At 50.8% G+C, this 14,735-nt stretch overlaps 1 protein-coding gene across 2 annotated transcripts in view; it reads left to right on the forward strand.

Moving 5' to 3' along the window:
- Window positions 1-378: 378 nt before the first annotated feature.
- The window catches only part of AACS (acetoacetyl-CoA synthetase), a 78,590-nt gene continuing 64,233 nt past the window's right edge, over window positions 379-14,735 (forward strand). For both annotated transcript variants that reach the window (XM_032243990.1, XM_032243999.1), the window contains exons 1-3: window positions 379-716; window positions 8,511-8,614; window positions 11,227-11,347. In XM_032243990.1, the coding sequence (XP_032099881.1) occupies window positions 584-716; window positions 8,511-8,614; window positions 11,227-11,347 (358 nt within the window). In that variant the 5' untranslated portion in view covers window positions 379-583. The remainder of the gene's footprint in view (window positions 717-8,510; window positions 8,615-11,226; window positions 11,348-14,735) is intronic.

Below are 14,735 nucleotides of genomic sequence, written 5' to 3' on the forward strand. Positions count from 1 at the left end.
AAAAAAAAAAAAAAAAAAAAAAAAAAAAAAAAAAAAAAAGAATTTTGCTTTGTTCCCTGCTGTGTCCGCAAAACTCCCAAAAGTGCCCGGCATGCCGCAGGCGCTCAGTAAAGACCTGCAGGAAGAACTAGCGAATGAATGATGCACACGTGCAGGAGCCAACGGACTCAGATGCCTGGTTTCTGCATCTGCTGCCCTAACGCCCTCCAGCTCCAGGTGAGGTCGGGGAGCCGGGGCCTAGGCACGTGCGCGCCCCGCACCCTCAGGCCCCTCCCTGCCCCGCCCCGTGCCGCGGGCTCGCGGCGAGCACTCCTTTGCGAGGCGAGACGCTAGGCGGAGGGTTACACGCGTGTGGGCGGGGCCTGGCCAGGGGGCGGGGATTCGGGGGCGGGGCTTGGGCCAAGTGGCCCGCGGGGAAGTGGCGGCGCCGGTTCAGCCTGTCGCTCCCTGTAGCCGTCGCCGTCGTCCCTTTCCTCCAGGCCTCCCGGGCCGTCGCCGCCCCCGTCCCCGGTCCCCGGCCCTCGCCGCAGCCCCAGCCTCTGGCCCCCAGCCCTCGTTTAGCCCCGGCCGCCCCGCCGCCGCCATGTCCAAGGAGGAGCGCGCCGGGCGCGAGGCGATCCTGGAGTGCCAGGTGATGTGGGAGCCGGACAGCAAGAAGAACACGCAGATGGACCGCTTCCGAGCGGCCGTGAGCGCCGCCTGCGGCCTGGCGCTGGGTGAGAGCCGGGCGCGCGGCCGGGCCTGCGGGGGCGGGCGGGGGCCGTGCAGGGTGATTGGGGTGGTCTCTCCTTGGCTACTTTCCTGCTCTGGGGCGGGAGGAGCCACTTGATGGCTAGGAGGCCTTCGAACTGCGGGGTTTTCCCTCCTGTCACCCCTCCACAGCACCTCCCGGCACCTCCTAACTGCGGCGTCTCCTCTGCATATGGGGGTCGCCCTCTCCTCGGGAAGGTCACCCCTGTGGGGGCTTCCTCCTGTACATAGGGCCTTTTTGACTTGCAGCTCTTCCTCTGTTTGTGGGGGTCCTTTGCCAGCCCCCAGTGCCGTGCACTCTGCCCCCCGACCTCCCCCATCTCCAGCTGCCCCTGCTAGAGGCCAGCACCTGGATGGATGGTCAGGTGGGAGCCCTTGCCCTCGTCCGCACTCCCGGCCCCCAAACAGAACCTAGTAAAAGACTTTCCAGCCATCCCCTTGAATCAGAAACTGCCTCTCTGGGTGTGGGTAGGTAGGGGTGCTCTTTCCAAGCTCTAGCTGGCTTGCCCAACTACCAGCTCCACCTCTCTACCCCTGCCTCCCCTGGGTGTTCCTCCGGATTTTTAACTCAGGGCCTCTCCTCCTTACCCTCTCCACCGGCGGCAGGGACTCCCTTGTTTCTGTTGGTGGCGTTACTGTTCTTGCCGAGGCTCACAGGAATGGACACCCCAGTCACCTGGCCAGCACCAGAAGTCTTGCGCTGCAGCCGCATGTCTTTCTCTCCTCCCCTCCTTTGCAGCCCCACCCCACCCACCGTCCCCGCCATGTGCCAGGGATTCTGGGGCCTCCTTTCCTCCTCTCCGGACAGTAGTTGGTTTTCCTGCTTCCTGCTTTTCCACCCATTTGCATCCTGCTTGCTTTGCCAAAGTAATCTTGAAGCACACAGGTCTTACTTTGCCACTCCTTGGCTCAGAAGTTCTCAGTGGTTCCTTGTTGACCACAGAATTGCAGGCGGCTGCCTGGCAGCTGCCAGGCCCCCCACAGCATGGGGGATCTTCCACAGAGTCCCTTTCCTATGCTAAGCCAGCGCTGTTCCTCTCCTTCCCTTTCTCTCGCTTGAAAACAGGTTTAGTCCTGTAGCAACCAGGGCTTCCAGACAGCAGCTGGTAAATCACTGTGTGTGGAATTAGGGCAGAACAGCCTGGAGACCCTGGAAGAAGCAGGAGGCTATGACGTGGGATTAGGTTCTTCCTCTGTGTCACCTTGCCTATCCTCTGCCAGCAGTAATAGAATGCTGATCTGGTGCCTGTCTAGCCCTGATGTTATAAAAGAATTTCAGGTACAGGCAGCCCTGTGAGATGGGTGAAACCACCTGCCTCCATGGGAAGTGGGGAAGAGAGGAGATCTGTAATCTGACCACCTGCATTTTGAACTAGCTCTACCATTTTCCAGGAGGAAGTCATTAGATCTCCCCATGCCTCATTTCCTCATCTGTAACATGGGCATAACAGGACCTGAGTCATTGGGGGTCGACATGAGATGGTCAAGCCCAACACTCAGCTCTGCCCTGAGCCCGTGGGGTTGTGGAGTAATCGTGAGCAAGTGCTGGGAGGGCCCAAGCAGCTGCGGGACTCCTTTCCCTCTTTCTGGGCTCTCAGACTGGTGGCCACGGGTCAGGTTTGGTCTGGAGACACACTGTTGAGTTGCCTGCATTTAAAATTTAGGAGAGGGGGCTGGGTGTGGGGGCTCACACCTGTAGTCCCAGCACTTGGGGAGGATGAGGTGGGTGGATCTTTTGAGCCTAGGAGTTTGAGACCAGCCTGGTCACTGCAGACGGTGAAAGTAAGTCCCTGTTTCAAATAAATAAAAGTTGAGAGAGCACATATGAAAAGCAAGCTTTCTAACCTCCGAGAACCCAAGGCCTGTGATGCTGGGTCTGCATTCCCAACATGGCAGCCATTGTTGGGAACTGAGTGAGGCCCCTCCCTGGGCATTTAGAGCTCAGTTTTTCTCTTCTTTTTTTTTTTTTTTTTTTTTTTCAACAGGATCTTCAAGGTATAGAGCTCAGTTTTTGTTTGTTTGTTTGAGATGGAGTCTGGCTCTGTAGCCCAGGCTGGAGTGTGGTGGCATGATCTTGGCTCACTGTCACCTCCACCTCCCCCGTCCTGGGTCAAGCAATTCACCTGCCTCAGCCTCCAGAATACCTGGGATCACAGGCATGTGCCAGCGTGCCCAGCTAATTTTTTTTTTTGCATTTTTAGTAGAATGGGGTTTCACCATGTTAGCCAGGCTGATCTCGAACTCCTGACCTCAGGTGATCCACCTGCCTCGGCGTCCCAAAGTGCTGGGATTATAGGCATGAGCCCAGCCCTCTTACCACTCTTGATGGTGATTTTCCACCTGCCTCTCCCCTTTCATATACCTGGCTCTGGAGGCTTTGGGCTTTGCTTGAAGATCCAGCTCCAGTGCAATCTTTTTTGATTATTCTCTTTGAATATTTCTGCCTTCCCTCTTCTCTCCAAGCACATGTAATTTGGGCTTTCATCCTGCCCTGCCTTTTTGTGGATTTGTGAGCATTCTTCTTGCTTAGAGACAGTGCCCGTGAACTTGTATCCTCTGTGTCCCAGTAGAGTCTCGCTTGTAGCCTGTGTACAGTATAGGGCCATGCTGTGGACAGGAGGTCCGTAGAGAGCAAGGCACACATCCTCAGCAGCCTTGCTCCAGCCCTGCAAGCCCCAGGGAGGAAGAGAGGGATGTTCCCCACTCTGGCTGCCTCTCCTGTGAGCCTGTCTTCCCAGACCAAAGTTGGCAGGAAGTTTGTATCCCTGCATTTTGGGAAGCATTGGTAGGGTCACCTACCCTCATTTTCCACTACTGGAGCTGCAAGTTGGTTGGTTCCTGTCACTGCATCCAGTGGAACCCACCTGTGCACTCCCTGTACACCCGTGTGGGACTCTGGGGTGCTCTGATGCAGCTTCCTTGGGGGCGGCCGCAGCTCCAGCCTGGCATATGCGCATGTGGTTCCAGGCTCTAGCAAGGTCTGGCAGATGTGCGACATGTACCAGCCCTCTGTAATTAGGGGGCAGGGAGGTGGCACCAGTTTCAAAGACATGCTCTTTTGGAGGACTGTGCCAAGTGTCCTTCTGTGTACCACAAGCTGCACGTTGGGTCTCTCTGCAAGCAGCTGGGGTGGAGTTTGCCAACAAATAGAAGGCTTGGGCCCTGTTCTCAAATAGCTCAGGGTGGCTGGGGGAGAGAGCTCATGTGAAGATGATAGTGCCACAAGTTAGTGGACACTGGGTGTTCCACGAGTAGGGCATCGGTGTTGCCGTTTTGAGTACCGCACTACTGTACGGCAGATGCACCTGATGCCGTGACTTCAGAAGAATTTGTGTTCGGAGCTTCAAGCTAAGGAACCCGGGAGTGGCCAACCCGATTTACCCCTTGTCTATGAGGAACATCTGAACCCCTGACCCATCCCATGGAACACAAGCTCTACGTGAGGACCAAGGAAGGCCCTTTTTTTTTGGGTTAAGTGAAGGTTACCAGGTGGAAGGTGCTAGGGGAGGGTGCTAAGTGAAGGTGGTGTGTAAACTACATGCATTGTATAAGCGGCTGTGGTTCTTCTGTTCAGCCTGCTGCCCCCGGACCATCCATGTAGGTAAGTTTGCAATAAAGCCTGTGTCACGTTCACTGCTTCCAGATCTCTGGAACCTGCTGCCATCTGTTGGAGTTAATAGGGGGTCCAGCACAACAGCAGTGGCTTAGCAGAGAATGCGGTTTAGAAGGGCAGGTAGCCTGTAATCTCAGGTACTTGGGCGGCAGGGGCAGGAGGATTGCTTGAGTCCAGGAGTTTGAGGCTGCAGTAAGCCATGATCATGCTATTGCATTCTAGCCTGGGCAGAAGAGTGAGACCCTGTCTCTAAAAAAATGAGTAAAAACAGGGCAGATAAAATAGTCAGCTAAGATTGGAAGGTGTAAGCTGGCCCAAATTTTCAGAGGTAGAGCGGAAGAAGGGCTGAAAATTCAGAAGCCTGTAGGGACCAGACAGGTGCCCAAGGTATTAATAATAGTTCCATTTAGTGAGCTCGCTCTATATGCCAGACCCCCTCTGGCACGTGACACGTATCAGCTAATGTAATTCTCTCAATAATCATGCCAAGTAGCTGGGAGCTGTAGCCCCATTTCACAGCTGAACAAACCAAGGCATGAAGTCTCAGTTAAGACATTTTAGCTGTCGGGGGCTGGGCACGGTGGCTCATGCCTGTAATCCCAGCATTTTGGGAGGCTGAGGTAAGCGGATCACCTGAAGATCAGGAGTTTGAGACCAGCCTGGTGAACAGGGTGAAACCCCATCTCTACTAAAAATACAAAAGGGCCGGGAATGGTGGCTCATGCCTGTAATCCTAGCACTTTGGAAGGCCAAGGTGGGCGGATCACTGAGGTCAGGATTTCAAGACCAGCCTGACCAACATGGCGAAACCCCGTCTCTACTAAAAATACAAAAATTAGCCAGGTGTGGTGGTGGGCACCTGTAATCCCAACTACTTGGGAGGCTGAGGCAGGAGAATTGCTTGAACTCGGGAGGTGGAGGTTGCAGTGAGCCCAGATCGCACCATTGTACTCCAGCCTGAGTGACAGAGGGAGACTTCGTCCCCAAAAAAAAAAAAAAGCACTAAAAATACAAAAATTAGCCAGGAGTGGTGGTATGCCCCTGTAATCCCAGCTACTTGGAAGGCTGAGGCAGGAGGATTGCTGGAACCTGGGAGGCAGAGGCTGCAGTGAGCCGAGATTGTGCCGTTGTACTCCAGCCTGGGTGACAGAGCAAGACTCTATCTCAAAAAAAGAAAAACAAAAGACTTTGTAGCTGTAGGCAATGGAGCTGTAGTCTGCCTTCCGGTCAGTTGTTGCCTCTGGCATTTGTGTGAGGGCCAGATGAGGCCTTGCTCCCAGTTCTAGCTAACTGTCACTATGTGGTGTGGACAATGCATTTGTTGTCTCTTGCTAGTGACAAATCAGCCCAAGAGTTAGTGACTTACAACAGGAATAAACCTTTATTACCACTCAGTTTCTGTGGGCCAGGATTGGGGAGTAGCTAGTGGCGTGGTTCTGGCTCAGGGTCCCTCAGGCTGCAGTCATCTACAGGCTTGACCAGAGCTGCTGTGGGAACGCACCTGTCCCTGAGAGCTCACTCACACGTCAGTAAGTTAGTGCTAGTGGTGGCAACAAGGTAGCATAGGAGGCGTCTGCCATACGCCACCTAGGACTGCGTGAGCATCCTCACAACCCATCCCTGGCTTCTCCCGGAGCAGGTGACCCAAGAGGGCCACGTGGCTGCAGTGACCCTTACAACTTGGCCTTGGAAGTCATATTTGGCCACTTCCATAGTACCCTGTTGGTGACACAGATCACCTCTGCTCAGGTTGGGAAGGGAACCATCTAGGGGCATGAATGCCTGGAGGTGATAATTATTGGCTGACGACCACAGTCAGGTACTCACTTTTCTCAGGAGAAGCCAGAATTTCATTTAAAATGGATTTATAAGGCTGGGCACGGTGGCTTATGCCTGTAATCCCAGCACTTTGGGAGGCCGAGACGTGCGGATCACCTGAGGTCAGGAGTTTGAGACCAGCCTGACCAACATAGAGAAACCCCATCTCTACTAAAAATACAAAGCTGGGTGTGGTGGCACATGCCTGTAATCCTAGCTACTCGGGAGGCTGTGGCAGGAGAATCGCTTGAACCTGGAGGCAGAGGTTGTGGTAAGCTGAGATTGCGCCACTGCACTCCAGCCTGGGCAACAAGAGTGAAACTCCGTCTCAAAAAAAAAAAAAAAAAGAACTTGCGTGCTTACTTTCGCAGAACATATACTAGGTAGAAAGATGATCATGATCCCTGCACACGGTGGACATGCACATTCACAAAGTAGTCCTTAAAAACAAGAACAGGCTCTGAAGCGTGACCAGCTCGTGTAGGCTGAATCAGACCTGGGCTTGCGGGCTGCAGCCTCCTCCCTGGTAGAGGTGGGGAGTGTGGGAGCAGAAGAGTGTGTCTGAAGAGTCGTATTCAATGAGAAGGCTGAGTTGCCAACAGTGCGCAAGTTTCCACGTGAAGTTGCCACTCTTGCTGCGGATGGGGTCTCACTGTGTCACCCACCCAGGCTGGAGTGCAGGGGCAGGATCTTAACTCACTATAGCCTTGAGCTCAGGCTAAAGCAATCCTCTCAGCTGTCCCTGCTGCCCCAGTTCTCGTGAGCCCTCTGAGCTCGGCGTGACTGAGGACCATTCCGGGACACAACAGTCAGAGGGTACACTGCTGAAGGGCGGAGCATCATTTCTTTTCCTCTCTTCTCCCTTTGGGCTGGGAACAGTGAGGATGGACAATCTTTTGTTTGTTTGTTTGCTTTTTATGAGATGGAGTTTCCCTCTTGTTGCCCAGGCTGGAGTGCAGTGACGTGATCTCGGCTCCACCTCCCGGGTTCAAGCAGTTCTCCTGCCTCAGCCTCCTAAGTAGTTGGGATTACAGGCATGTGCCACCACGCTCGGCTAATTTTGTCTTTTTAGTAGAGATGGGGTTTCTCCATGTTGGTCAGGCTGGTCTCAGATTCCTGACTTCAGGTGATCTGCCCTCCTCGTCCTCCCAAAATGCTGGGATAACAGACGTGAGCCACTGTGCCCGGCCATGATGGGCAATCTTGATTGACTGATGGCAGTAGGATAATTCAGCTCAGCGGTGGTATTATGCCTTTCCCCCATTCCTGATACCTCATTGGCCATCTTCCTGGTATGTTATCATATCCCTGCCAGTCTCTGCCTTCCTGGAGCCTCGTGCTTTGCAACAGGAGCACTGTATTTTGGCTTCACTTGGTCCCCCATAGGATGAAATTCTCCCTATCCCTAAGGGCTGATTGGTGCACTGCGGCCAGTCCGCTTGGATCCTGTGCATTTGAGAGGGTGAAGAGTCCTCAGCTAGGCTGGGGTCAGTTTCGCAGTGAAATCAAATTTCCTTTAGGACTTAAATACCTGTCTTTGTATCAGTTTCCAGTTCATGTCTGGCTGGTGGGGAAAGTTGTTTTGAATGTAATTGAGTGGAATCTGCAAGGAGGAACTCCCCTGGGCATAAAAAGTTAGATGGTTGTGGAGTAGAAGGAGGGAGACCTTTTACCATATAACTTTTTATGCTTCTGTAATTTTGAGTCTTGTGAACGTATTGCTTATTCAAAAATCACAATAAGTAACTCCTCCCCTCCCGCCCCCAAACTTTATACTGGCCTTGAGAAGTAGTCAACAGACTACCAGTTTTGAACTTCTGGGTTTTCCAAGGTATTGACTTAATTTCCTAAGGTTGTATGGTATAATAATGGCAAACTCCTAATGCTGCTGTGGTCACTTCCAAGACCCTATTCTAAGCACTTTCCACATATGCTCATTTAAATCCTCACAATAGCCCTGTGGTTTGACGGGGGCTGTTAATTATCTCCATTTTGTACTTGCCTGAGGTCACAAAGCTAATAAATGGCTGAACTAGGCTTTGAACCCAGGCATTTGGGCTCCAGAGTCTGTGTTCTTCGGCATGGTGGCTAAGATATAAAATCACTGAAGATGACTCAAAAAATCACCGCCTCAGCTTTTGTTCTTTTTGGGGACTAGAGGTGTTGGGTTTGTGTCAATAAAAATTAAGCTCCTTCCTCCACTAGACCATTTCTCCTCAGATGACTTTGGCTCGCTTGGATATGCCCGAGGCCCCTGAGGTGTGTCCATCTTATTAATGAATTGCTGAGATTTCCCTCCTAAAGTTAATCTGAGCTATTTTATTTTTAGAGAATTATGATGATTTGTACCATTGGTCTGTTGAGTCATATTCAGACTTCTGGGCAGAGTTCTGGAAATTCAGTGGAATCATCTTCTCACGCATGTATGATGAGGTAAGTAGAGATTTTTCTGTGCATGTGATCTCTTTATTTCTGTGGCGGTACTTCAAAGTGAAATGTTAATTTTGGGGAATATAGAATTGTATCTTCTTTTACAATCTCATATGGATGGGAAAAAGTCATTGCCTTAGAGAACTGGCATGAAATTATCGCAGACTCATTGAGAACTTTGCAGCCCGCTGTGTGGGGACCCCAGGCTCTGTCCTGGGAACTCGAGTGATCGTAAATGGTAGGGTTTTTTTGATTGTTTGTTTTTAATTTTAAAATATTTGGGGCTGGGTGTAGTGGCTTATACCTATAATCCCAGCACTCTGATAGACCAAGATGGGAGGATCTCTTGAGCCCGGGAGTTTGAGAGCAACATAACATAGCAAGACCCTGTCTGCAAAAAAATAAATTAGCTGGCATGGTGGTGCATGCCTGCGGTTCCAGCTACTCAGGAGGCTGAGGTAGGAGGATCAGTTGAGCCCAGGAGGTTGAGGCTTCAGTGAGCTATGATTGTCCCACTGCACCCAGCCTGGGCTATAGAGCCAGACCCTGTCTCAGAGCAAAAAGATTTAATTATGTTAAAATACATGTATCATAAACTTTTATGTATGCAACCATCTTAACTATTTTTAACTGTACACTTCAGTGATATTAAGTACATTTACATTGTGGTAGATGTTTTTTTTTGAGACAGAGTCTTGCTATGTTACCCAGGCTGGAGTGCAATGGTGTGGTCTCGGCTCATTGCAACTTCTGCCTCCTGGATTCAAGCGATCCTCCCGCCTCAGCCTCCCAAATAGCTGGGACTACAGGTGCACGCCACCACACCTGGCTAATTTTTGTATTTTTAGTAGAGATGGGGTTTCGCTATGTTGGCCAGGCTAGTCTTGAACTCCTGAGCCTGCGATCTGCCTGCCTCGGCCTCCCAAAGTGCTGGGATTACAGATGTGAGCCGCTGTGCCTGGACGTTTTGTTTTTTGTTTTTTTTTTTTTTTGAGATGGAGTTTCACTCTTGTTGCCCAGGCTGGAGAGCAACGGCATGATTTCAGCTCACCGCAACCTCTGCCTCCAGGGTTCAAACGATTCTCCTGTCCAAGTCTCTTGAGTAGCTATGATTACAGGCACGCACCACCATGCCCAGCTAATTTTGTATTTTTAGTAGAAACGGTGTTTCTCCATGTTGGTCAGGCTGGTCTCAAACTCCTGACCTCAGGTGATCTGCCTGCCTCACTCAGTCTCCCAAAGTGTTGGGATTACAGGCGTAAGCCACTGTGCCCAGCATTTTTTTTTTTTTTTTTTTTGAAACAGAGTCTCGCTGTATCACCCAGGCTGGAGTGCAGTGGTGTCATCTTGGCTCACTGCAACCTCTGCCTCCCAGTTCCTAGCAATTTTCCTGCCTCAGCCTCCTGAGTAGCTGGGATTACAGTCATATGCCACCACGCCTGGCTAATTTTTGTATTTTTGGTAGACACAGGGTTTTACCATGTTGCCCAGGCTGGCCTCAAACTCCCGACCTCAGGTGATCCACCTGTCTTGGCCTCCCAAAGTGCACGGATTACAGGTGTGAGCCACCATGCCTGGCCACATTGTCATAGTTTTTTAAACTATTAGGAGTTACGTTATGTATTTATTATTTTGAGATGGAGTTTCGCTCTTGTTGCCCAGGCTCGAGCACCGTGGCTCAATCTCGGCTCACTGCAACCTCTACCACTCGGGTTCAAGCAATTCTCCTGCCTCAGCCTCCCAATTAGCTGGGATTACAGGCATGCGCCACCCTGCCTGGCTAATTTTGTGTTTTTAGTAGAGATGGTGTTTCTCCATGTTGGTCAGGCTGGTCTCAAACTCCCGACCTCAGGTGATCTGCCCTCTTCGGCCCCCCAAACTGCTGGGATTATAGGTATGAGCCACTGTGCCTAGCCAGGAGTTTTGTTATTTTTGTGACCTGGAGTTTAGAAAACTTTTCAACCCCTTACACTGTAAATCAATAGTATCTGGGAACAAGAAGTGCTCTTGTTCAAAGTCTAATTTATTGTCTCTTTGGGGCAAACCATTTTGAAATGTTGATCTTTTGGGACTTTGACAATAAAAATCAAGGTTCCGGGACCCCAAGGAAGGAGGCAAAGCCTGAAACTCCTGGAAGTTGTGGGAAAGGGGCAGGTGGTCCCCGGAGCTTGCTCTCCTGGGCAGAGCCTGATGTGTTGGACGTTGTCTTTGTCTTCAGTATCTCTCATTAAGTAGGTGCTTAATAAATATTTGTGGAATGTATACATTACTGGGATGGTTATTTTCCCTTGGCATTAGTTCCTACTTTCAGTTTCTAGCCTTTAGGCCAGTTCAGAGTTCAGTCTATAAAATGATTTAAAAATGCTCTAGGGCTGGGAGTGATGGCTCACGCCTATAATCCAAGCACTCTGGAGGCCAAGGTGGGCGGATCACCTGAGGTCAGGAGTTCAAGACCAGCTTGACCAACATGGCGAAACCCCGTCTATAAAAAAAAAAAAAAAAAAATGGTCTGGGCCAGTGAGTTAGCCAGCTTCCTGGGCAGCAGAACCGCGTTTAGCTCCCTTGTGGCCTGTCTCTCGTGTGTGTGCATCTCGGTTTGTTGTGGTTCTCTATAGGTTGTGGACACGTCGAAAGGAATCGCAGATGTCCCGGAGTGGTTCAAAGGCAGTCGCCTCAACTATGCAGAAAACCTCCTGCGGCACAAAGAGAACGACAGAGTGGCCCTCTACGTTGCAAGTGAGTCCTGATGGCGAGACCCGGGGTTTCCTCCGGAAGGAGGAAAGTTCTAGATGGTGGAAGTTCTAGATGGTGCATGCGTGTGGTGCCACATGTTTGGAGAGATAGGATTTTTAAGCCATAGGTTGGCACCTTTCTGATGTAATTAAGATTTCTGTTGACTTTATTTTTGCTGGAGAGGGGAGAGGGCCAGTGCGTGGTCATGTTTTACAGGCAAAATGGAGACAGTATTAAGTAACCAGCTCGCATCACACAGAGAGTTAGTGATGGAACTGTAACTGGAAACTCTTCCCACTGGCTTTTCCTTTTAAATAAAGTTGAGGCTGGGCACAGAGGCTGGGCGTGGTGGCCCAGGCTGGAGCACACTGGCTTGATCATGAATGGCTCACTGTAGCCTCAGTCTCCCAGGCTCAAGCAGTCCTCCCACCTCAGCTTCCTGAGTAGCTGGGACTAGAGGCACACAGCACTGTGCATGGCTGATTTTTTTTTTTTTTTTTTTTTTAAGTAGAGATAGGTCTTGCTATTTTCCCTGGCAGGTCTTGAAATCTTGGGCTCAAGCAGTCCTCCCATCTCGGTTTCCCAGAGTGCTGGGATTTCAGACATGAGCCACTGCACTCGGCATCTGTGTAGCTTTTACAAATTTATTATTTATTATTTTTAAATTTTTTTTGAGATGGGAGTCTCGCTCTGTCGCCCAGACTAGAGTACAGTGTGGCACAATCTTGGCTCACTGCAACCTCTGCCTCCTAGGTTCAAGCAGTTTTCCTGCCTCAGCCTCCTGAATAGCTGGGATTATAGGCGTGTGCCACCACGCTTGGCTCACTTTTTTTGGTATTTTTAGTAGAGACGGGGTTTCACCACGTTGGTCAGGCTGGTCTCAAACTCCGACCTTGTGATCCACCCGCCTCGGCCTCGGAAAGTGCTGGGATTACAGGCGTGAGCCACCATTATTTTTTAAATTGTATGTTCAGCAAGAGTTTATTGGACACTCATTTTTGTCTAAGACATCTTGCAATGTAAGACTCAAAAATAAACTGAAGTCATGATCTGCCTCCAGGATGTTATATTCTAATCATGGAAATAAGGCCAACATACACAGCAACGGTTGACAGTTGGCAGTCTGTATTAAATGCCAAAATGAGTCTCCGTGTTGGCATATTTTTTTTTTTTTTTGAGATGGAATCTTTCTGTGTCACCCAGGCTGGAATGCAGTGATCTTGGTTTGCTGCAACCTCTGTTTCTGGGTTCAGGTGATTCTCCTGCCTCACCCTCCTGAGTAAGCTGGAACTACAGGAACCTGCCACCACGCCTGGCTAATTTTTATATTTTTAGTAGAGATGGGGTTTCATCATTTTGGCCAGGCTGGTCTCGAACTCCTGACCTCAAGTGATCGACCCACCTCGGCCTCCCAAAGTGCTGGGACTACAGGCATGAGCCACCATGCCCAGCCTGAGTTGGCAATTTTTATTAGAAGCCAGAGAAATATTAATTCACTATGGTGCAAAATACTCATCAGAAAGCAAATTTCCATTTTCTTAAATTTCCAAGAAACTTCACTTGCTCCCTAGATCAGTACAAGAAACCAAACCACCCCGCCCAGGTTGCAGAGCGGGGCCTCCCTTCTGCCATCATGGGAAGGACCGAGAGCCCCTCTGCAGTTGTTAAAGCACAGCAGTCAGTTCCCCCCGAGACCAGGCTTCCATGTATTTTTTTTTTTTTTTGAGATGAAATCTTGCTCTGTTGCTCAGGCGGGAGTGCAGTGGTGCAATCTCGGCTCACTGCAACTTCTGCCTCCTGGGTTCAAACAATTCTCTGTCTCAGCCTCCCAAGTAGCTGGGGTTACAGGTGCCTGCTACCACGCCCGGCTGATTTTTTGTATTTTTAATAGAGATGGGGTTTTACCATCTTAGCCAAGCTGGTCTTGAACTCCTGACCTGTGATCCACCTGCCTTGACCTCCCAAAGTGCTGGGATTACAGGTGTGAGCTACCGCGCCTGGCCTCCTATGGTCATTTCTAATGCGCATTCCTGGTGAAGTCATGGAGCAAAGTATTGATGTACCAGCTGGGCTGTTGAGTGTTCCATTCTCCTTTCCTTGGTTCCCAGCCTTGACACAGTCAGGGTGGAGTAGATGGGTGGCCTGGGGACAGGGCTCCAACTGGCTGTCCCTTGCCCGTTGCGTGCCCGCCTGCCTGTTCATCCTCTCATTCCTCAGATGTATATCAAATGCCTCCTCTGTGCAAGAAGACAGAGTTGAATGGGATAGACAAGCTCCCTGCTCTGGGGGACGGGGTGATGTTCTGGGGGAAAGCATGGTGGTTTAACAATAAGTAAGGAAGCCTAGAATAAAATTCCAGATAGCGCTTAGTGCTTGGAAGAATAAGTACAGCACCGTGATGGGAAAGGGATGATGGGGTGGGGTGCAGGGCTGTTTTAGACAGGGCTGCCAGGGAAAGCCTGTTTGGAGGAGGTGAGATCTGAGCAGAAACTTGAAGAAGAAAAAGAAGAAGCCTTCCTCTGGCTGTCCCCTGTACCTGGAATCTCCTCCCCTCACCTCTGCCAAAGTCACGTTCCCGGGCACAGGGAACAGCCAGAAGAAGGCCTTGGGCTGGAGGAAGCTCTAGGGCTGTGGGGAACAGCCAGGAAGGCCGAGCGGGGGGGCCTCGATGGTGGGTCCAGGAGCGTGCAGGGTGTGAGAGGGAGTGGGCCGTCCCCTTCCACGGTGACCTGGCTGCTGGTGGAGAACAGGAAGGGATTGCATCATGGGAAAGGAGACTTAGGAGGCTGCCCCATCTCTGCATCCGCAGCGTTACCCTTTGGCAGTGGCGGAGGTGGCTCAGAGGCAAGATTCTGGGACTCGTGGAAGTGTCCACAGTGATACCAGGCTTTCAGGAAAATCCTGATAGTTAAGTCCCGGCTTCATAAAGATGGATCAGTGAGGACACTCCTCCAGGATTTCCTTACATTCTTTAAAGTCTGGTGATTCCCTCACTGTTTCAGAAGAAAGCTTGGTTTACACCTGTGTTTCAGGAGCATGCTGCCTGCGTAACTAGGCAGGCCCACAGCATGTCCCTGTGAATCTTCAGACATTAGTCTGAGGCAGACCCAGGTGGGGGACTCTGTGGCCCGGGCTCTGGGAAGGGGAGTGGTAGGAGTTAAAGATTCTTTTTTTTCCTTTTTTTTTTTTTTTTTTTTTTGAGACAGGGTCTGACTCTGTTGCCCAGGCTAGAGTGCAGTGGCATGATTGTGGCTCACTGCCGTCTTGAATTCCCAGGCTCAAGTGATCCTCCCATCTCAGCCTCTTGAATAGCTGGGACCACAGGCATGCACCACTGTGTCTGGCTAATTTTCTTTTTTTTTTTTTTTGAGATGGAGTCTTGCTTTGTCAC

This window comes from Sapajus apella, unplaced genomic scaffold (genome assembly GCF_009761245.1).
Source record: "Sapajus apella isolate SASKATOON/1434 unplaced genomic scaffold, GSC_monkey_1.0 scaffold2, whole genome shotgun sequence".
NCBI classification, from domain to species: domain Eukaryota; kingdom Metazoa; phylum Chordata; class Mammalia; order Primates; family Cebidae; genus Sapajus; species Sapajus apella.